This window comes from Strongylocentrotus purpuratus, unplaced genomic scaffold, assembly GCF_000002235.5.
Source record: "Strongylocentrotus purpuratus isolate Spur 01 unplaced genomic scaffold, Spur_5.0 spur5_scaffold_13, whole genome shotgun sequence".
NCBI classification, from domain to species: domain Eukaryota; kingdom Metazoa; phylum Echinodermata; class Echinoidea; order Camarodonta; family Strongylocentrotidae; genus Strongylocentrotus; species Strongylocentrotus purpuratus.
In genome coordinates this window covers 17,950,218-17,973,878 of record NW_022145598.1, presented here as the reverse complement: position 1 = coordinate 17,973,878, position 23,661 = coordinate 17,950,218, and the positions used below count along the sequence as shown (strand labels likewise).

The 23,661-nt window shown below is 35.3% G+C and overlaps 5 protein-coding genes across 5 annotated transcripts; 4 read left to right on the top strand and 1 right to left on the bottom strand.

Moving 5' to 3' along the window:
• Window positions 1-468: 468 nt before the first annotated feature.
• Window positions 469-6,155, top strand: LOC100892620 (gastrula zinc finger protein XlCGF8.2DB). Its single transcript, XM_030983588.1, has 3 exons — window positions 469-487; window positions 787-873; window positions 5,048-6,155. Exons 1-3 carry the CDS (start codon window positions 469-471, stop codon window positions 5,995-5,997), a joined length of 1,056 nt encoding a protein of 351 aa, XP_030839448.1. The 3' UTR covers window positions 5,998-6,155.
• A 5,094-nt stretch (window positions 6,156-11,249) lies between these two features.
• On the top strand, window positions 11,250-17,056 carry LOC115923212 (circumsporozoite protein-like). Its single transcript, XM_030983587.1, has 3 exons — window positions 11,250-11,435; window positions 12,689-13,112; window positions 17,016-17,056. Exons 1-3 carry the CDS (start codon window positions 11,250-11,252, stop codon window positions 17,054-17,056), a joined length of 651 nt encoding a protein of 216 aa, XP_030839447.1.
• Window positions 17,057-17,319: 263 nt separating this feature from the next.
• Window positions 17,320-18,543, bottom strand: LOC115923211 (melanoma-associated antigen C1-like). The gene has a single exon (XM_030983586.1). The coding sequence runs from the start codon at window positions 18,322-18,324 to the stop codon at window positions 17,320-17,322; it is 1,005 nt and encodes a 334-aa protein (XP_030839446.1). The 5' UTR covers window positions 18,325-18,543.
• Window positions 18,544-18,748: 205 nt separating this feature from the next.
• On the top strand, window positions 18,749-19,141 carry LOC115923210 (circumsporozoite protein-like). Its single transcript, XM_030983585.1, has one exon. The coding sequence runs from the start codon at window positions 18,749-18,751 to the stop codon at window positions 19,139-19,141; it is 393 nt and encodes a 130-aa protein (XP_030839445.1).
• Window positions 19,142-19,178: 37 nt separating this feature from the next.
• On the top strand, window positions 19,179-19,868 carry LOC115923209 (circumsporozoite protein-like). The gene has a single exon (XM_030983584.1). It carries the CDS (start codon window positions 19,179-19,181, stop codon window positions 19,866-19,868), a length of 690 nt encoding a protein of 229 aa, XP_030839444.1.
• Window positions 19,869-23,661: the final 3,793 nt, after the last annotated feature.

Below are 23,661 nucleotides of genomic sequence, written 5' to 3'. Positions count from 1 at the left end.
GTATTACATTCTTTCTTTAGTCTTTACTATGTCCTACCACAACATCTTTGGTCTTCTCTTCTCAATATTGATTTACTGGAGGAGGGTTCATTATTTGCTGGTCTTTTGGGATCACCAGATTTCAGAGGATTCACGCTTTTCACAATGAAAAAACTTCTCCATGTTTTGATCCTTGCTCGATCGCTTCTAGCTCCAGCAGATATGGGGCGGCAGCTGTTCATTTTGCATCCACGATTTTTATTCGCTCTGCCTCATACCTCCATTGTGCATGAGTTATTGGAATATCTTTTTTTTTTTTTTTTTTTGTTGTTGTTGTTGCTGACTTGTTTCAATACAGATGGATCAATCGATCTTATTTACTGGGTGTGAGCCACAAATATGTGTAAATAATTGAAATTTCTCCCAGGAAGCATTACATTTATAAAAGTTATGGTCCTATGGCGGACTAATGATTATTAATGAGTCAGAATGAATCAGGAGAGCTTCTGTATTTGTTCTAGTTCATCGTGACTGTGCCATGGACCAGTGATTGCCTGGTGGTAGAGTCGCTGCCCGGCAAGCAGTAGATGCAGGTTCAGGTCCCGCTGGTTCCAAGATTTTTCTGACTTGTTTTCAATACAGATCGATCAATCGATCTTATTTACTGGGTGTGAGCCACAAATATGTTTAAATACAGATTTATTTGGTTATAGAATTCATTCTTCACTATGTAGTCAATAATAGGTAACCAGATTACATTTTACTTCTTAAATAATATGAAAAGATCTTTACTTTGTTCACAAACAGGTCTGGTCTTCACCATCAAACAAGAAGTTGACACAGACATGTATGAATCCCTCTCAAGTACAGAAGGACAAGACCCATCTAAAAAAGGTATCATGAAGTTATCAAGAGAACTCTAATAATACAATGGCGCTCAGGATGGATTTTTTGTGGTAAAATCAGGTCATTAAAGCAGTATGTACTGATGCATGCATTGCAATAAGTCCAATTTGCTGGGCCTCTAGGGTTTATAGGTGCACTCCGGTTCAATGTGATCCTTATTTTGAAGCATTTCAAACAAATTTGTAGGGAGGTTGGCTTGAACAGACAAAACTATAAATGAAGATAACTAGGCCTATTTTCAGAAGGAAGGGAACAACTCATAAGTAAATAGCATCTACTCTCTATGTTCCAGTTTAATATCTGAACATCAAGTTGCATCACAAGAATGAAATGGTCGGAAAAAAGACAAAGTGCTGAAGAACAGCTCAAAATCTTCAAATAAATAGCAGATGCACAGCTATTACAAAGAAAGTGTTAAACTTTTCTTCTGATTTCTTATAGAAATGATCTATGCCACCATAAAGCAAGAAGATGAGGAGAGATATATTGAACCTATTACAACTCAAGGTGAAGGAGGAGGAGAAACTGAGCAATCAATTCCTGAAGGTATGATCAACAAGGCAATTCATACCTTAAAGAGGAAGTCCATCCTGATATAAAGGCATCGGTTTAACAATGTAAATCTGAGATGCATGGCCTTCGTGTTATCAGTGCCTGTGATATGGTGTAATAAATTGAAGCCCTAAAAAATAGCTTTTCAAAAATGACCCGAGAAAGCGCCTCCCAAAGCGAAAAATCTTGTGAGTGACCGGTTTTACCATACTCGTTTTCCCCAATAGACTTAGTGTTATGAAAAACCGTTAGGAAAACACATGAGCTTAGTCCAGGATTAAGTAAATAGTTGGATATTAGGATTAATGTTATTTTCCTCCACACTGATCCAGATGAAAGAGAGACAATGGATACGGAAAAGATACAACCACATGTAACAGTATGCAGTGGAGAGAAGTCCCATCATGTGTTTACATTGCAGTAGCAGTAATGTACTGATGAGAAATGTGGTGAAATCCTGATAAATGCTCCCATTGTGACCTTACTACCCATTCAAGAATGCACAGTGGAGAAAAGCCTTATCGATGTGTCTATTGTGATAAAGGATTTTCTGAAAAGTCTAAGGTTACTATCCACCTTAAAACACATACAGGAGAGAAACCCCTTAGGTGTTCCCATTGTGATACAGGTTTTTCTCAAAGAAGTACCCTTAAAGGCCATTTAAGAAACACACAGTGGTAAAAAGCCTTCTCTAAGTTTTCATTGTGATACAGGTTTTTCTCAAAGAAGTACCCTTAGGGGCCATTTAAGAACCCACAGTGGTAAAAAGCCTTGTAGATGTTCCCATTGTGAATGGGACTTCATCTGCTAGTTTGACAAAATAAAAGATAAAAAAATTCTTTCAATGTCTATAACAAAAACGCATGCAAACGCAACAACCAACAAAAGATTTTAATCCACAAACGAGGGATTTGTTATCATCACAATGTCGTTGGTTTCGAAGAAAAGTCAACAGAAACAGGAGGGGGGAAAGCACTTTTAAAACTGTATTTTGTAAGCCCTTGAGGTCACTTTCCTTCCTTATATATGTGTAGTAGGCCTGTGCTGCACACAAACAAAAATTTGTAAAAAAATCGAAGAAATCGCTGATTTCAACAGTTTTTTTTTACAGATTGCTACATGAAGATGACATTAATTGCACATTACATCCGAGGAACCCTAATTTAGTTTTATCATCGCATGGGCATGTCATGATTCATTCATGAAATGAAAAGTGCAAACTGTGGGAAGCATTGATCGGTGTGAAGTCACTTTTGGTGATAGAGGGCGACAAACAAAATTGTGGTGGATCTCATAGGACCAAAGGCCCTTATAGAGCTTATCAAAACATACCTTAAACAAAGAGGCAAGTAAGACTTGAGAACAGGTGGTAGCTATCATTATTTTACTACTGTCGCCATCAAAAGTCTACGGAAGCGTTAAAGTGCCATTCTACTTGACGACATGGCGACATAATTTATCTTACCAAGTCGACTTCTAAAAAAATACATGTCGTCATGACGACATATATTATCTTACCAAGTCGACTACCCAAAAAGTAATTTCGACATGGCGAAATAAATTATCTTGCCAAGTCGACTTCACAAAAAGTTCATGTCGTCATGGCGACATGTATTATCTTGCCAAGTCGACTTCACAAAAAAGTTCATCTCGTAATAGCGACATAAATTATCTCACCAAGTCGACTTCCCAAAAAGAATATGTCGTCATGGCGAGATATGTAGTGTGACGACTATTTCATGCAGCTCGCGTATATGGCAAGCCCTTTGTGTAAAAAACAGATAAACTCTGTTTTTCTCAGATAAACTCAGTTTATCAGAACAACTCAGTTTATCAAGAAAAAACTAAGTTTATCAATGATTAACTGAGTTTTTCTGATGATTGATTGATTGATTTTTTATTCGACAAGCTTCCAACATACAACAATATACAATAATAACAGATCAAACATAAGTCAGCTTGAACAGGATAACCCACGAAAGCTCGAGAGCTTATTTCCAGTGGGGTCCCTTACAGACATGTATAAAATTAATAAGTTAAAATAGTAATATTTACAGACAGATAAGAAAATTAAAAGAACTACTTATTAAAGATAATAATAATAATAATAATAACAAACTAATATTAAACTGATGATAGAAATGATATTAAGTACAAGAAGAAAAAGAAGAAGGAGAAGAAGAAGAAAAAGAGGAGAAGGAAGAAGAGGAAAATAATGATGAATTTGTAGAATTTCTATAACGTACGAAAACATAAGTATATACAACATGAAAAAGTATGAACCGACAGAAGAATAAAAATTTCAATCATATAACATGTCATTCACTTCTCTTCTCTGACTGTCAAGTATTAGGTATTCCTTTAATTTCCTCTTAAAATGATCATAGTTTCCTATTTCTTTTACACCATTGGGAAGGGAATTCCAATGTTTTATGGCATTGTAATAAAACGAATTTCCAATACTACCTACTCTTTCTGGTAAGTTAAAGTTGAATCGTCTATTTCTTGTATGATAATCATGTACGTCAGTTAATAAACTCAGTTTATCAACTGATAAACTCTGTTTATCTGATAAATTCTGTTTATCTGTTGATAAACTGAGTTTATCATTGATAAACACAGTTTTTTTGATAAACTGACTTTATCTGAGAAAAACAGAGTTTTATCTGAGAAAAACAGAGTTTATCTGGTTTTTTACACAAAGGGCTTGCCATATACGCGCGTTGCATGAAATAATACATATCTCGCCATGACGACATATATACTTTTTGGGAAGTCGACTTGGTGAGATAATACATGTTGCCATGACGACATGTATTTTTTTAGAAGTCGACTTGGTAAGATAACTTATGTCGCCATGACGACATGAACTTTTTGTGAAGTCGACTTGGCAAGATAATTTATTTCGCCATGTCGACTAATAAAAGTTGATAAGTCGACATGGTAGGTTAAATATCTTTACATGTCGACATGATATGGATATTAAGTCGACTTGACAAGATAAAATATCTCGTCATGTCGTCAAGTAGAATGGCACTTTAACGCTTCCGTAAAAGTCCATTTGTCGTTGGTCCATGATTAACTACTAACAAAAAGAGAAAATGGTAAATGACCAACACTCCTAAATTAGATATTAATATAACCTTTTGAATAGATGTAAGATTTTGTGAATGAATCAAGAAGTATATTTGCTTATAAAACTGAGCATTTAGTTGATTGACTTCATGAAGTAAATAGTTGGATAATAGGAATATTGTATATTTTCCTCCCCAGATAAAGAATTGGACAGTGGACAAGACAAGATACACCCACATATAACAGTATGCAGTGAAGAGAAGTCCCATCTGTGTTTACATTGCAGTAAGACATTTACTGATGAGAGCACTCTTATACTACATCAGAAAACACACCAGGGCGAGTATGAGCATACTCACCACCTTACAACACAAACTGGAGGGAAACCTTTCAAGTGTTCCCGGTGTGATAAGAGTTTTTCTCACCAAAGTACCCTTAGAGGCCATTTAAAAACACACAGTGGAGAAAATCATTTTAAATGTTCTCAGTGCGATAAGACATTTTCTCGAAAGTATAATCTTATTAGCCACCTAAGATCACATACAGGAAATAAACCCTTTAAATGTTCCCATTGTGATACAAGTTTTTACTCAAAGAAGTACCCTTGTAAGCCATTTAAAAACACACAGTGGAGAAAAGCCTTTTAAATGTTCTCAGTGTGATAAGACATTTTCTCAAAAGAATAATCTTACCTGCCACCTTAGAATACATACAGGAAATAAACCCTTTAAATGTTCCCATTGTGATACAAGTTTTACTCAAAGAAGTACCCTTGTAAGCCATTTAAAAACACACAGTGGAGAAAAGCCTTTTAAATGTTCTCAGTGTGATAAGACATTTTCTCACAAGAATAATCTTACCTGCCACCTTAGAATACATACAGGAGAGAAACCCTTTAAATGTTCCCATTGTGATAAGGGTTTTTCTCACCAAAGTACCCTTAGAGGTCATTTAAGAATACACAGTGGAGAAAAGCCTTATACATGTTCCCATTGTGATAAGGCTTTTTCTCAACAAAATAATCTTACCTGCCATGTAAGGACGCATACAGGAGACAAGCCTCATCGATGTCCCTATTGTGATAAAGGATTTCCTCAGAAAAAAGAGCTTATTAGCCACCTTAGAACACATACTGGAGAGAAACCCTTTAAATGTTCCCATTGTGATAAGGGATTTTCTCACAAAAGTAATCTTACCTATCATGTAAGGATTCATACAGGAGACAAGCCTTATCGATGTCCCTATTGTGATAAAGGATTTCGTCAGAAGACTAAGCTTACTAGCCACCTTAGAACACATACAGGAGAGAAACCCTTTAAATGCTCTCAGTGTGATAAGACATTTTCTCGTAGATATTCCCTGACCTGTCATTTAAGAACACACAGTGGTGAAAAGCCTTATAAATGTTCCCAGTGTGATAAGACATTTTCTCGTAGATATTCCGTGACCTGTCATTTAAGAAAACACAGTGGTGAAAAGCCTTAAAAATGTTCCCATTGAGATAAGACATTTTCTCAAAAGAATGAGACTATTAGCCATCTTAGAACACATACTGGAGAGAAACCCTTTAAATGTTCCCATTGTGATAAGGATTTTTCTCACCAAAGTATTCTTACCTGTCATGTAAGGATGCATACAGGAGACAAGCCTCATTAGTGTCCCTATTGTGATAAATGATTTTACCGAAAGTCTGAGTTTACTATTTATCTTAGAACACATACAGTTCAGTTTCAGCCTATTTTCATATTCCACATGTTGTATAATATATCATTACATTGGCATGTTACATTTTTGTACTCATTTATGGATGGATTTATACAAACAAAAAGAATAATATAAGACAAGTTGTAAAAAGGAAGAAATATGATGGAGCCTAAAGAGAAGGCAATGCTTGTAGGTCATAGGCTCCGGAAGTTATAACAATGATATAGTCTTGTGTTTATTAAATAACGTAATTGAATTAAATTGAAACTTATTATGAAGAAAAAATAAACAATGTTCATATACTTAGCAATATTTGTATTACATTTTCACTACCCGTGCGCAATGGCAATTCTCAAAGGAGCATACCAAAATGTCGGCATCATTTGACAGGGAGTGTCGCTGGCTGTGTGCCGGTAAAGTACGATGTTGTAGAAATTTAAATGTAGCCACGCTGGCGAACAGACTGGTTGTCAATGACGCCAGCATTTTGGTATGATGGAACAAACATCAATAGAACATTTTTTTGATACACATTTATGTAAAGCTAAATATGTTTGCCCGATGACAAGCCGCCATATCCACCTGCCGTAATGCACTGAAACTCAACAGCAGGAGCGCGAAGTGCATAACTTGTCGCTGCTAGGTCGGACAGACATTAACAACAAACAAAGCATGTACCTCGCTCCGCGGCCACCGAAGAACAATGACATCCCAGCAGGTGAAGACAACGGCCCGTCACTAGGCACAGGGCAAGAACAGCAAACTAAAAGGAACATTCAGTTTGAACATCGATATTATTATTAAAAAAACATCATGCTTCTTCTACCAGTATAATTGCTTAGGATATGACATTTCAGCTTGCGCTTGAACGAATATAGTGAGGTTGATTATGTGAATTCAATGGGGAGGTCATTCCAAAGCTATAGCCTTAGGGCCCGTAAAAGTAATCTTTTTTTGAGCAAACAAAGTTCGTGTAAGGGGAAGGTGAAATAGGTTACTTTGGCGAGTGGAATAAGAATGGATTGCATTATTTCATACGAAGAGTGCACCAATTACAGCAGGTAACTCATTTACAGTTAATTGATACATAAACACTCCTACGCTGTACACATACACATCAACTATTCTGAGAACTTTGTTCTTAAAAAACAGTTGACTAGTATGGGAAAGGAATCCCGCATGATTTATGTTTCTTATTGCCCGTTTCCCCAGGCGAGAATACCGTAGTTAAGGTAATGTAAAATTAAGGTGTTATACAGATATAACAAAATGTGAGTTGGAAGCTTGTGTTTTAGTTTATTTAAAATACCTGTGTTTCTAGAAATCAGTTTGCACAAATAGTTAACGTGTATCTTCCATGAGAGAAACCCTTTAAATGTTCCCATTGTGATACAGGTTTTTCTCAACGAGGTCATCTTACCTGTCATATTAGGACACATACTAGAGAAAAAACTTTTAAACGTCGTGATTGTAACGAGAGATTTTCTTATAAAAGGGATGTTACTAGCAGGGCTCAAATTAACTTTTTGTCCACGGGGCCTCCTTTAGTACTGACGGGGGCTCTTTTTTTATACAAATTTCCATTTAATTGGTACCCATGATACTCCTCAATTCTTTGCTATTTCATCATCATTTATTTAAGTCAGCATTTTCCCTCTCACAAATTAAAAAAATACATACCGGTAGCTGTTACTGACTTTCATCCCGTGAGCACATTCTTCCAGTTCTGCACATTATTTCCTCATTATTTGGAGCAACGTTATTCACATTCTTTCTTTACTTTAAGTCTTTACCAAGGGGTGGATCTAGCTTTTTGCTAAGGGGTGGGGGGGGGGGGGGGGGGTTGACTCAGTGACGATGAAAAACATAACGTAACGGTGAGGCAATTTATTTATTTTTTTGCTCTTTTGAACCCCCGTAAGTGATCATGGTTTTCCTGGCATCTACTACTAACATCTACCAATACTGTGGCGTTCTTCTATGTACATCACATTTTCACTTAGCAGCCAAGCTCCCCCCCCCCCCCCCCCCCCCCCCCCCCCCCCCCCCCCCCCCCCGTAGATCTGCTCCTGTTACCATATCCTACCACAAGGAGGATTCTGGGTGATGAATCTAAGAATCCACACTGCACAGAAACCATTTCAATTTTCCAATGGGATGAGGATTTTTCTCCACAAAGTGATGTATTACCTTATATAAATATGAACACACCCTGCAGAATTAAGGCAATATAATTATTAACACTAATAATTTATTTTCTAAGCTAAAAGTCATTGATGAGTAGGTAAGATTAAACCATTCAAATTGTGATAGACTGTCACTGTACCTCAATTGGTACATGTATCTGACTATCTATCACAGACACACACATTTAGAGGGGAAAGAAATTCACATTGTATTACTAGATTTGATCTCAGAGGGTGGCTTATTAGCCATGAGGAACACATGCAGGGGAAAAGCTTCGATAAGGTTTCCGTTGTAATAATGGTCTGTAGAGGTGCTGTGGTGTAGTGATTACTTCACCAGACTGAATCGCATGGTTCGTGGTTCAATTCCTATGCAGCACCAATGTTCTTTGACAAGATGTTAATCTTCATTTGCCACTCTCCACCAGATGTTAAATTGGTACCCAGTAGCATGGGAATGTTGCTGTGGTTGAAGTGGTATGTGTGCACTCGTTAAATGGCACCTGGCTGGAATACTGCCCAGGGAGTGGAGCATGTGCACTATCATGTTCAGATCAATTGAATCCAATGACTGCATGATATCAATAATGACAATGTAAAGTACTTAGAAACTTAGTATTAAGCACTATACATATGTGACTATTACAAACAGTTAACAAATGTGACTTTTATTATCATAAAGTTTTTTTTTTATGTAGAGGAAATCTTATTTCATATAGCCTTATCAGCACATAGAGGTGAAAGAAGGGAATAAAGGCCTTATCTACTAGCTTCTCAATGCAATATTGGATTTTCTCAAAAATTTCCTGTTTTTGTAGGGTTTAGGGCTAGCAGTCTGTTGGAAATGGATCTTTTTTTAGCAGATATACGGTTTTGAGAAAATGCCCTGATTAGTGTTGCTATTACATGTGTAAGATTATATGTTCATGTATATATTTTCAGTGTCATAAATGTAGATTTTCAGCGTCATGAAAACAGTCATGAATCTAGCAAAATTTGTTGTACTGTGTCTTTATCACAAAACTTCAAGATGGGGGCATGCCAACACATAGGATTTAATTTTGCAAGCTAAATGTACCCCAATTTGTCTTCTACATGTACTTGCAAATAATCAATATCAATTATTCTATTTTTGGAAGAAGAGATATCTTTTCTTGTATATGATGTCTATTCCCCCAGGCAACCATTTTACAGGATACTATTTATTATTGTGTGTACAAAATATACATGTGTGTGTTCACTCTGGAAAATATTTCTAGATTGAATGTAATATTGATAAATTCTCTGTTCTTTTTTTTTTTAGATTTGTTCATACTTTTTATTTCTCATTCAACTCAACTTGGGAGGGTTCCTATCCCTAATTGATCTTTGTTTCAGAGACTGTACACTTTTACATAAAATGTTTTTATTTCTTCGTTTGTTATGAAAGAACCACAGTATTATCTTGTGTATTAAAACAGATTTTGTTTATAATTACATGCATCTGTAACTTGTGTTATTGTATTGTAAGCCTTACGGCACACTATATGATTTCAATAGCATCCTATTGTAGAATAAGTTGCATTGGCATTTGATGTGAATAATTATGTAAAATGTTATAATCGAGGCTCTGAATTGTTGTATACCATCACTCTATTATAAACCATTTCAAAATACGAATTTGCATATTATGACGTCAACATATTTATGGAAAAATGAGTTTATCTCTGTAAATATTGATCGTTTTTCTCTTAATTTTCTCTAGCACTTCCCTTTTAATTTGCCCTTTGTACTCTGATTTCACCCGTACCATGTTTCCTTACTGTTCTCTCTCCTTCCAAGTGCATGCATTCTGATTCCGCTATTATCCCTTTGTCCAGCTCATGTATTTTTTACATGCCTATAGTATACCCCGTCTCCCTCTCTCCACTAGTTCTATCTACTGACATATCTCTCTCTCTCTCTCTTCATTTCTCCAAATGAGATTGTTAAAATACAACCTATACAGTCCACCTCATTCGTCTTCAGTGACGAGTTACAATTCTCGTTATAATTCTTTTTGCCCAAATAAAAGAATAGATAAATAGATAAACGAGAGTCCAAAAAGATAGATATGTAGAAAATATCTATCAATGTATTTACCTATCAAGGAAGGGTGATCGAGTGTGATCAATTGATTGGCCCTGTGTGTGTGTGTGTATGTGTGTGTGTGTGATTTTGTGTGTGATTGATTGTGTGATTGATTGTGAGATTGTACCTTCTGTAGATGAGTGTGTGACAGTGTGGGGTTTTAACTTTGTGAAGACACAGTTCATCTACCGGAATGGACCTTCTGTAGATGAGTGTATGACATTGCAGGGTTTTAACTTTGTGAAGACACAGTTCATCTACTGGTATGGACCTTCTGTAGATGACCGATGACATTGCGGGGTTTTAACTTTATGAGGACACAGTTCATCTATGGATCTACTGTAGATGAGTGTATGACATTGCGGGGTTTTAACTTTGTGAAGACAGTCATCTATGTATGGACCTACTGTAGATGAGTGTATGACATTGCGGGGTTTTAACTTTGTGAAGACACAGTTCATCTATGGACCTACTGTAGATGTGTGTATGACATTGTGGGGTCTTATACTTTGTGAAGACAGGACCTACTGTAGATGAGTGTATGACATTGCGGGTTTTAACTTTGTAAAAACACAGTTCATCTATGGACCTACTGTAGATGAGTGTATGACATTGCTGGGGTCTTATACTTTGTGAAGACAGGACCTACTGTAGATGAGTGTATGAAATTGCGGGGTTTTAACTTTGTGAGGATATATACAGTTCATCTATGGACCTACTGTAGATGAGTGTATGACAATGCGGGGTTTTAACTTTATGAGGACACAGTTCATCTATGGACCTTTTGTAGATGAGTGTATGACATTGCAGGGTTTTAACTTTGTAAAGACACAGTTCATCTATGGACCTACTGTAGATGTGTGTATGACATTGTGGGGTTTTAACTTTGTAAAGACACAGTTCATCTATGGACCTAATGTAGATGTGTGTATGACATTGTAGGGTTTTAACTTTGTGAGGATACATCATCTATGGACCTTTTGTAGATGAGTGTATGACATTGCGGGGTTTTAACTTTATAAGGACATGCATGCACAGTTCATCTAGGAACCTAAAAAAAAAAACCAGTATCAAAACTAAAGGAATCAAAGACCCAACCCTAGAAATAAGTATGATTCAATAGACAGAGATGAATGACAGAACTATTAAAAAAAAGTTTGAACAATTTGGTCAACAAAGAAAGTTTTATATATATATAAACTGCAAATTGGTAATGTGGACAATCTTCCATCTATTAAATACACAAAAATTGAGATTTTCCTGTTTTTCTTTGCAATGGCATTTTTTTTCCAGAACCCGACATATATCAGTAGAAATAAATTTTACAAAGCATATTGTGAGCTTATGTCATCTTTGAAAGCTTTTACACAAATTGAAAATCTGAAATTTGGTATACAAAACCTTTGTGAGATTGTCACCTGATATTGGCACATACATGTAGCATTGCCAAGTTGCAGTTCCCATCAAAATTTCTAGAATTCATAAATTTGTTAATTGTGCCGTGGACCAATTTGTCACAAACTTTCTTTAAATTACTATACTCTATGCAATCTCTGTCTATTGTAATACACATGTTGCCAGGGTTTGGCTTCCCTTTAATTTCCTATGTATTCATTTTTTAAATAGTTATAATACAGTGTTTTGGGGTAATTTTTTACTTTTGTTTTAAATTTTTTATTACCAAAATTTGTTACATATTTTCAGGTATAATAAACATTTGATTTCAACATTGATTTTATTGATTAAAAATAGAAATAATAACATTTGTGTTACAGTGTGAATTTAATCGATAAAACTCAATTTGCAATGACTTTGTAGACCAAATTGTTTTGGAGCAATTTTGGGGCCGACAAAGTTTCTTAAAAGGAGTGTGGATTAAAAATGGTGTGTGCAGGTGAAACAAATTTGGTCTCCAAAGTTGGTCTTCAATTTGGTCTGCAAAGTTGCGCGGTAATTTTTGTTTTGCATGGCTGACTGAAGAGAGTCTATCACTGTATTCAAGAGGGTGCTATTTCTGCCAGTTTTGCATTTTGGAAAACATCGTGAGAGGGCCAAAGTACATTGTCCTGGCTCTAGTCGCTTCAGGGTTCAGTTAGCATGGATTCTCAACAACGGAAGACAATGTTGACAGTGCCAATGTGTACTTTTGCACTCTCACGATGTTTTCCAAAATTCAGACCCTGGCAGAAGTAAAAGTTGAAACCATTGGAGACAAGAATGATGGACAGGCTGGAGGAAAGACATCAAAAGGAGAGACCATGGGAGACGAGAATGATAGACAGACCGGAGGAAAGACATCAAAAGGAGAGACCATGGGAGACGAGGATGGACAGGCCGGAGGAAAGACATCAAAAGGAGAAACCATGGAAGACGAAAATGATGGAGAGACCATGGGAGACGAGAATGATGGAGAGACCATGGGAGACGAGAGTGATGGACAGACCAGAGGAAAGACATCAAAAGGAGAAACCATGGGAGACGAGAATGATAGACAGACCGGAGGAAAGACATCAAAAGGAGAAACCATGGGAGACGAGAATGATGGACAGACCGGAGGAAAGACATCAAAAGGAGAAACCATAGGAGACGAGAATGATTCAAGTATTCAATTTATTTCACATCACTTTAAAAACACATCAAAAGGTATACAAACAAATCATAAATTAAAACAATATAAATATATACAAAAAAAACAACATTCATTTACATTGTACTGATGAAAGAAGGATGAAGGGTGGAGGATGTGAGGGATCAACAAAGGCCATTGGCCTGTCAAGGTTGATCCTCTATATTTCCACCCTTCAAAAGAAATACATTATACAAAATATAAAAAAATAAAAACAATCAAACAAACAGATAATATAACATAGCATAATCACATAAAAACACAACATAATTATTTACATAAATCTCATAAAAGGCAATTAGATCAAATAAAACTACTCACAATTAAGAAGATAACATTTATATTTTTTCCTGAATGTAAAAACAGTGGATATTTCTTTTAATACGTTTGGCAACTCATTCCAAAGCTGTGGGCCTTTAAAACTTACTGTAGTTCTTGAAAAATTAAATATATAAAAAGGTACATACATTTTATTGGAATTTCTTGTTTTATATTTATTAATGTTGCAATTATATTCGAAATAGTCATGAAAGTTATTGGGCAATAGTTGTTTAGAATAAGAAAACATAAACGATGCTAGTTGTAATTTATTTATATCAAATATATTCAATATTTTTAACTTTTTAAATAATTGTTGGGTATGTGCTAAATAGTTTGATTTGGTAATTGCTCGTATTGCACGTTTCTGTAGTAAAAACAATTTTTGTGATAAATAAAATGAGCATCCACCCCATACAATATTAGAATACATAAAATGTGATAGAATCATACAGTTATACAAATTTGTTAAAATCTTCAGAGGTAAAATGTGTTTTAAAATATTAAAGACTCCAATGGATTTAGATATTTTTAAAGCAATGTAATTAACATGTTCCTTCCAGTTCAAGTTTTCGTCAATGATTACTCCAAGAAATTTAGTACTGGTTTCTCTCTTTATACTTAGATCATTAAGTTTAATATTTATTACATTATCTTGTATTCTACAATTCCTACTCTTAAATATCATATAACAAGTTTTATCGCGATTAATGTAGAGTTTATTGGCTGTAAACCAAGTTTGTATGCTTTTTCATTTCTGAATTTAATAGATTATTTAATGCAACTGGATCTTTACCTGATAAAAATAAACTTGTGTCATCTGCAAATAAAATTACTGATAAAATATTGCTAACATATTGCAGATCATTAATATAAAGTAAAAATAAAAGGGGGCCGAGATTAGATCCCTGAGGTACACCTACTGAAATACTTTTATGTTCTGAATTAAAATTATCAACGCTTACATATTGCTTCCTATTGCACAAATAACTTTCAAACCACTGTATTGCATTTCCCCTTATTCCATAATATTTCAGTTTTTTAAGTAAAATTGAATGGTCAATACAGTCAAACGCCTTTGACAGGTCTAAAAAGAGAGATATCACTATGTGTTTCTTTTCAAAGGCTTTGGCAATTTTATCTGTTAATTCAATCAATGCATGGGTAGTACTATATCCCTTTCTAAAGCCAAATTGTTTATTGTGCAAAATATTGTGTTTTTCAATAAAATATATTAATTCATCATAAACAATTTTTTCTAAAATTTTACTAAAAATTGATAAAATAGAGATTGGTCTATAATTATTCAACATATTTTTACTGCCATTCTTATAAATTGGTATAACTTTAGCTATTTTTAATGCATTAGGAAATATGCCTTTTTCAAGAGAAGAATTAAATATATTGCACTAAAGGAGACACAATTGCATTAATAGAAGATTTAACAATTTAAGCACTAATTTCATCGTAACCAGGACATTTACTTACATCAAAACTCGATATAATATTAATTATAGTAGATTCTGTAATTGGGCTAAAAAATAAAGACTCACAAACAGATCCCTGTAAAAAGCTATTAAATGATGTAGTTACTGCACTATCCAACTTATCATGAATTTTCTGTCCAACTGTACTAAAGTAATCATTGAATAAATTTACAATATGAGATTTATCCTTTATAGATCTACCTTCATATTCGATTTCATTAACATCATGCTTACTTTTTCTTTTGTTCAAAACTTCATTTATAACATTCCATGTTTTCTTTGCATTGTTCATTACATCCTTAAACTTATTATCATAATATTTACGTTTTGTATCACGTATCAAGTTATTAAATCTATTTCTAAAATTTACATAAGTCGTTCTGCGATATGTCGTAGGATTTTTAAGATAATTTTTGTATAAAATATATTTATGTTTACTCATTTTCTTAATTTCTATTGTAATCCAAGGTTTAACGTTTGCATGTTTCTTTTTTTTTTATCTCTACCTTTTGGAAACATTCGTTATACAATTTCACATATATTTCAAGAAAACTTTCATACTTCTGATTAACATCATCAAGACGATCTAAAAATTCCCACTTCACAGACTGTAACTTTGAACAAAATGTATTGATGTGAACATCACTGAAGTCACGTTTTGAGTAAATTATTTGAGGATCATCTGTATCAGGTTGAGATAAAATCATGATAAAAGGAGTAAGATGATCACTGACATCTGTTAAAATTATTCCACTCAGCTTAACCTTTTCTGGATTATTACAGAAGAAATTATCCAAAGTAGTCGCAGAATGTGAGGTTATTCGGGTTGGCTTGATTATTTGTGGTAAGTAAGAAAGTGAAATAAAGTTATCAATGAATTCATTAACATATGAAATAACATCAAGTTTCAATAGATCAACATTAAAATCACCCATAATGATGCTCTCCTTTTTCTCATTCATAATAACATTCAGCGGTGCTTGTGTATCATTTATAAAAGATTGTACTCCTTGGTGTGGTGGTCTATACATAACAAGAACTATATAATTCTGTACTTTATTATATACCTCAATGGAAATACTCTCAACAGCATTAGTAAACACATCTAAATCTGGTCTTCTTTTAAATCTTATTTTGTCATGAATAAATACTCCTACGCCTCCCCCTCTTTTTCCTTGTCGAGGATTACTTAGGAAGGAATATTGGGGAAGAGAAAAATAGCTATCATCATCATCACTCTTAAGCCATGTTTCAGTGACCCCAATTATTGACATAGGTCTGGAAAATGTTTGGACAAATTGTAAGAAATTATCAAAATTGCGCTTTAAACTACGGCAGTTAAAATGAGATAAAGTCACTGTAGAACAAGTATCGAAATTTTTAGTAGATTCATAAAATTCATCAGGAGTATCCCGGCCCCCCCACTCAGAGGTCGGAATGACCGTATGCGTGTTGCCAAAATGTCCGGTAAAGGGGTACTTTTCGTGCGACAAAGTCCGGCCCGAGAATTGTAAAAAAAGGGGTGCATTTGACTTTTCACCTGGAGATTTCTTTAAAAAGGGGGTGTTTTTCTTTTTTTCTCTCATCTCTATGGACTCCTGAGAAATTATTCAGAATTTAGGGGGGTACATTGAGCATTTTTCCTGATTTAGGGGGGTCTCCAAGGCAGGAAAAGCCCGCGAAAAGCCCGCGAAAAGCCCGCGAAAGGGGGGTTCGGAAATGTTGGCAGTCCTCAGATAGGGGGTGCTTTCAAAAAGAGGGTACGAGCATATGCGTACCCTAAATAACACTGAGTGGGGGGGCCGGGAGGAGTATAAACTTTGTTATCCGGAAGAAGTTCTTTATTAAATGTAGTAGCTAAAGATTTATACTCTCTTGAGCTTCGATTGCAAAGAGAGCAATTATCACAAGTTGTAGAATTCTGCCTATTACATAAAATACAAGTACACAACATAGTACGTTAAACTATACTATCAAAAACAAAAACGGAAAAGTCTGCAATATAATATAATGTATCGGTAGTACAAGCGGATATTATGACTAATATATGGTATTCGCATTATTTCTCATCAGCTGAATATGGTTTCACTACATTGAGTGATATAGTCTACTGATATGAGCATAAATGTATATTAACTCAGCATTTACCTGTTTACGCTTTACATGACAATATTTTCATATTTTCTTAAGATCAGTCACTGAGTGTATTCTTTTCCTTACCGAACCTCCGTTCGTGGCTTTCACTAGAACAGTTACTCTGCCATCTGTGGACCACGCGGCAATTGCATTTGTGTTGAGTTTCACTTCATCCTTTGCTTTTTGAAGCAACATTCTGTTTGCTGCTGTCAAGTCTTCGTCAATTCCTATGTGTTTCCCTTTAAGTTGTTTCCTGTTCCTGATCACTAGATGGCGAGCACGATAAGTAGAGAACTTGACGATGATGGAGAGACCATGGGAGACAAGAATGATGGAGAGACCATATGGGAGACGAGAATGATGGACAGACCGGAGGAAAGACATCAAAAGGAGAAACCATAGGAGACAAGAATGATGGAGAGACCATGGAAGACGAAAATGATGGAGAGACCATGAGAGACGAGAATGATGGAGAGACCATGGGAGACGAGGATGGACAGGCCAGAGGAAACACATCAAAAGGAGAAACCATAGGAGATGAGAATGATGGAGAGACCATGGGAGATGAGAATGATGGAGAGACCATGGGAGACGAGAATGATGGAGAGACCATGGGAGACGAGAATGATGGAGAAACCATGGGAGACAAGAGTGATGGACAGGCCGGAGGACACACATCAAAAGGAGAAACCATAGGAGATGAGAGTGATGGAGAGACCATGAGAGACAAGAGTGATGGAGAGGTCGTAGGAAAGACATCCAAACGAGTGGCATCCAAAATAGATGAACTAGAAACAGAATTATCTGATGATGATAGCAGAGGAGATTTGTCCAAAGAAGTTGATGAAGATGATGAAAGCAGTTCAGGAGAATCAAACAGTGAAAGTGAAATTATCAGGGATTGTGATATGAAGGACATTTTTGTAACAAGAGTTACAACGTCTACAACCACAAAGAAAGGAAAGAAAAAACGTACTAATAGAGTATACAATGGTCGAAATAGCTGTCCATTTTGTTCCCGGTTGGTTGCAAACTTCAGCACACATATATTGGGCCATAGGCATGAAAAGGAACCAGCGGTTTGCAAGATTAAAGGAACAACAGAGGAAAAGAAAAGGAAAAGACTCGTTAGACTACTTCGCAACAGAGGAAACAACACTAATAACTGTAGAGTTTTGAAAGAGAAAAATGGAGAAATGTTACTCTCACGCAGAATAGGCACTAAAGAGGCAAGATTCAACTGCATGGATTACGGAACTTGTCCACACTGTTTTGAATGGTTGAGGAAAACCATTTTACCATGCCACAGCAAGTCTTGTCCAGGCAAGAGCAATGACAACTCAAAGGCTGCTTGTGCTTCTACAAGCACAAAAGGAGCTTTGCTTGTTCAAAGGAACATTATATCTGGACTGGTGTCAGATTGTGCTAGTCAGCTTCTTATCAAAGAGGTTTTTCTGATTATGACAAATGATTATGACAAATGAAAAGACATCAAAAGGAGAGACCATGAGAGATAAGAATGATGGAGAGACCATGGGAGACGAGAATTATGGAGAGACCATGAGAGACGAGAATGATAGAGAGACCATCAGAGACGAGAATGATGGAGAGACCATTGGAGACGAGAGAGTGATGGACAGGCCGGAGGACACACATCAAAAGGAGAGACCATGGGAGACGAGAATGATGGAGAGACCATCGGAGACGAGAATGATGGAGAGACCATCAGAGACGAGAATGATGGAGAGACCATGGGAGACGAAAGTGATGGACAGGCCGAAGGAAACACATCAAAAGGAGAGACCATGGGAGACGAGAATGATGGAGAGACCATCGGAGACGAGAATGATGGAGAGACCATGGGAGACGAAAGTGATGGACAGGCCGGAGGAAACACATCAAAAGGAGAAACCATAGGAGATGAGAGTGATGGAGAGACCATGGGAGACGAGAATGATGGAGAGACCATCAGAGACGAGAATGATGGAGAGACCATGGGAGACGAAAGTGATGGACAGGCCGAAGGAAACACATCAAAAGGAGAGACCATGAGAGGAGAATGATGGAGAGACCATCGGAGACGAGAATGATGGAGAGACCATGGGAGACGAAAGTGATGGACAGGCCGGAGGAAACACATCAAAAAGAGAGTCCATGAGAGACGAGAATGATGGAGAGACCATGGGAGACGAGAATGATGGAGAGACCATGGGAGACGAGAATGATGGAGAGACCATCGGAGACGAGGATGGACAGGCCGGAGGAAACACATCAAATGGAGAGACCATAGGAGACAAGAATGATGGAGAGACCATCGGAGATGAGAATGATGGAGAGACCATGGGAGATGAGAATGATGGAGAGACCATGGGAGACGAGAATGATGGAGAGACCATCAGAGACGAGAATGATGGAGAGGCCATGGGAGACGAAAGTGATGGACAGGCCGAAGGAAACACATCAAAAGGAGAGACCATGGGAGACGAGAATGATGGAGAGACCATGGGAGACGAAAGTGATGGACAGGCCGGAGGGAACACATCAAAAGGAGAAACCATAGGAGATGAGAGTGATGGAGAGACCATGGGAGACGAGAATGATGGAGAGGTCGTAGGGAAGACATCCAAACGAGTGGCATCAAAAATAGATGAACTAGAAAAAGAATTATCTGATGATGATAGCAGAGGAGATGTGTCCATAGAAGGTGATGAAGATAATGAGGCAGTTCAGGAGAATCAAACAGTGAAAGTGAAATGGATGAGGCTGAAATTATCAGGGATTGTGATATGAAGAACATTTTTGTAACGAGAGTTACAAAGTCTACAACCACAAAGAAAGGAAAGAAAAAACGTACTAATAGAGTATACAATGGTCGAAATAGCTGTCCATTTTGTTCCCGGTTGGTTGCAAACTTCAGCACACATATATTTGGCCATAGGCATGAAAAGGAACCAGCGATTTGCAAGATTAGAGGAACAACAGAGGAAAAGGAAAGGAAAAGACTCATTAGAATACTTCGCAACAGAGGAAACAACATTCATAACTGTAGAATTTTGAAAGAGAAAAAAGGACAAATGTTACTCTCACGCAGAATAGGCACTGAAGAGGCAAGATTCAACTGCATGGATTACGGACCTTGTACACTGTTTTGAATGGTTGAGAAAAACCATTATACCACGCCACAGCAAGTCTTGTCCAGGCAAGAGCTGCCTGCGATGACAACTCAAAAGCTGCTTGCATAATTTATGCTACTATCAGAAATTATAAAAAGTAATAATTTCATTCGTTGAAACTGTATAAGGTAAATCAAATTAAAAAAATCATTACAGATATGTTTCGATGATATAAAAGGAAGGATTGCATGATGTCAAATATGAATGTTCACAGCTCAGCACGAATCTGTGATAAGAAAATATTGCAATTAATAATAGCAAGTTTCATCTAATAATCAACAAATTTAACAACATAAATTTTCCCCAAATCGTAGCTTTTCCATCATACCTGCGTTGCCACCATCAACTTGAAGAGTTGCGGTTGCTGGAGGTACAGTGCTCGAGTTGCAGTTTCTGTAATGACACATTTCAACATAGCAGATACAGAATACTGGTAATGCATATCCACATACGTTAGATATTTAAAGCCCCACTGTACTACTTGCTCCCTCTTTATAGAAAACAATGCCTGATCGGTGACCATATATTGGTCCCCCATGATCCTCTTTTTCTTATGTTAATTGAGAGCCGAGTTGATGAGATATAGCCACCTGTCAGTGACCACCCTGGTGGTCTAATCCCTCCTGGCCGAACTAAAGTACAGACAGCCTTTAAATATGCAATGTCTCTTTAGTCTTTGTAATAGAAGTAACATATTTCCCAAACACAATTACAACAAATTGAAATCATTATGAATTATTAATTTTAAGATACAACCGAAGAACCTTACTGTTTTTTTTTACATGAAAAATACAAATATTCTGAGTTTTGCAGTGAACAAAAGCAACAAAAATGTTTTACCAATTATATTCAAAGGGTGAAAACTGAAAAGACAAAGGGGGTAATATATTGATTTATAAATGTTAATTGGGATGATATAACAGCTATAGCTATATTTCATTACTTGTTCCAACAATTTTGGATCTACATGTACTTATTTCTACTAATTACAGAAATAATTGTTTACGGTAAATCTTCCCTATTATGTATCTTAGAATATAAAGTTACCAACTTCTGTCATGTGATTTCATTACGTCTAAATGATTCTTGTTCATTACTCAAATTGTTTTCAACATTTTGTCATGATTAAAAGATTTTGATGATGTTATTTTAACTAAAGCATTTAAATACTCCTTTTTTCACTTTATGTTTTATGTATTTATTTAGATGTAAGATATCATTACAACATCTTATCAACATTTCTAAAATAACATATTAAAAACATTTAAGAATAACAATATTATAATGTTTCTTTGAAATGTTATAATGATAACAAAATGTATGGTCTTAGAAAAAAGATGGCTCACATTTTAAAAACATTTCCTTCAAACATTTATAAGATATCATTACAACATTTAATTAACATGATTTCTAAAATAATGTATTAAAAACATTTGAGAATAACAATATTGTAATGTTTATATGAAATGTTAAAATGATATCAAAATGTATGGTCTTAAAAATAGATTGCTGACATTTTCATAACATTTCCTTCAAACATTAATAAGATATCATTACATTTAATTAACATTTCTAAATCAATATTTTAAAAACATTTTGGGATATCATCATTCAAATGTTTCTATTAAATGTTTAAATAAAATCAACATGTATGGTTTTAGAAATAGATGGCTCACATTTGAAAAACATTTCCTTCAAACATTAATATGATATCATTACAACATTTAATTAACATTTCTAAAATAACATATTAAAAACATTTGAGAATAACAATATTGTCATGTTTATATGAAATGTTAAAATGATATCAAAATGTATGGTCTTAGAAATAGATTGCTGACATTTTCATAACATTTCCTTCAAACATTTATAAGGTATCATTACAACATTTGATCAACATTTCTAAAATAACATATTAAAAACAAATTAAGAATAACAATATTGTAATGTTTCTATGAAATGTTAAAATGATATCAAAATGTATGGTCTTAGAAATAGATGGCTCACATTTTTATAACATTTCCTTCAAATGTTTAAAATATATCATTAATATGTTATATCAACATTTTTGATGAATTAGGCGCTACTTACCAAAATTTGGTGTATACTTTAACTTATATGCACTGTATAAGAAATTGCAGCTCAATCATGCAAATAACAAAAGACTAACATTTTCCTTGATCAATGTGTTGTCATTACAAATAAACTTGTCTGACATTCCTATTTATAATACTTTGTGAATACCTATTTCAACAATTAAAAACTGTTGTATTGTCCATACTATTTTATTAAACTGTCATTGGTCTGATAATGATTTTTTTGTTGCTATCAGCACTGATTTTTAAAAAAAAATCATTGAAGGGAAATTCCACCCTCATATTTAGTTGAATTTGATAGAAACAGACCTGTGAAAATTTGAGCAAAACAAATGAAAAATAGGAAAGTTATGAATTTGCAATCAATCAAACACAAATTGGCAAACTCTTTGACATATCTTGTGAGCTTTCTTCCCATTTGCCCTGTACTATAAAACCAATAATAGTTAATACATACTTTCCCTTTAGAAAATTATCAATCACACAATCATGTTTACCGGTAATATAATTAAAAATATGTTTCTATACAAGCACAGTATGAAACAAATCTATACTGTCATCAATAACTGAAGAAAATAAAAGTTTATGAATTTTCTGTAGATCGAGAGCAAATTGGAGAGGAGCTGGCAAGATAAATCACAGTGTTGCCGATTTGCATTTCAATGATGACAACTTAAACAAAAATCATGAATTTCATATTTTAATCAGATTTTGCTTAAACTTATATTAATTTGTTTCTCTCATTTTTCTACTTTCGTTAAAACCACTTTAATATCAGGAGGGACTTCCCCTTTACGAATTCGATTTGCCTTGAAGACAAAAGAATGTTAATCATACCTTCAGGAATTGATTGCTTAGTTTCTCCTCCTCCTTCACCTCGAGTTGTAATAGGTTCACATATCTCTTCTTCATCTTCTTGCTTTATGGTGGCATAGATCATTTCTATAAGAAATCAAGAAGAAATGTTCAACATCTCTCTTTTTTAATAGCTGTGCATATGCTACTTATTTGAAGATTTTGAGCTATTCTTCATCACTTTGTCTTTTTTCAGACCATTTCAATTCTTGTGGTGCAACTTGATGTTCAAGATATTAAGCTGGAACATAGAGAGTAAATGCTATTTACTCAATGAGTTGTTCCCTTCCTTCTAAATGTAGGCCTAGTTATCTTCATTTATATTTTTGTCTGTGTCAAGCCAACCCCACCCCTAAGATCCAAATAAAATACTACCTTAAAGATAAACTTGAGTTGTTCCCTTCCTTCTAAATATAAGCCTAGTTATCTCCATTGATATTTTTGTCTGTGTCAAGCCAA

Bases quoted from the DNA above. Each gene is read 5' to 3' on its own strand.
- LOC100892620 (XM_030983588.1), top strand. The intron at 874-5,047 runs GTATCATGAAGT...TAGCCACCTAAG, and splicing joins ACAAGACCCATCTAAAAAAG to ATCACATACAGGAAATAAAC.
- LOC115923212 (XM_030983587.1), top strand. From the start codon at position 11,250: ATGCGGGGTTTTAACTTTATGAGGACACAGTTCATCTATGGACCTTTT. The intron at 11,436-12,688 runs GTGTGTATGACA...TCCAAAATTCAG, and splicing joins TCTATGGACCTAATGTAGAT to ACCCTGGCAGAAGTAAAAGT. The intron at 13,113-17,015 runs GTATTCAATTTA...ATTTCTCATCAG, and splicing joins AGGAGACGAGAATGATTCAA to CTGAATATGGTTTCACTACA.
- LOC115923211 (XM_030983586.1), bottom strand. From the start codon at position 18,324: ATGCAGTTGAATCTTGCCTCTTTAGTGCCTATTCTGCGTGAGAGTAAC.
- LOC115923210 (XM_030983585.1), top strand. From the start codon at position 18,749: ATGGGAGACGAGAATGATGGAGAGACCATCGGAGACGAGAATGATGGA.
- LOC115923209 (XM_030983584.1), top strand. From the start codon at position 19,179: ATGGGAGACGAAAGTGATGGACAGGCCGGAGGAAACACATCAAAAAGA.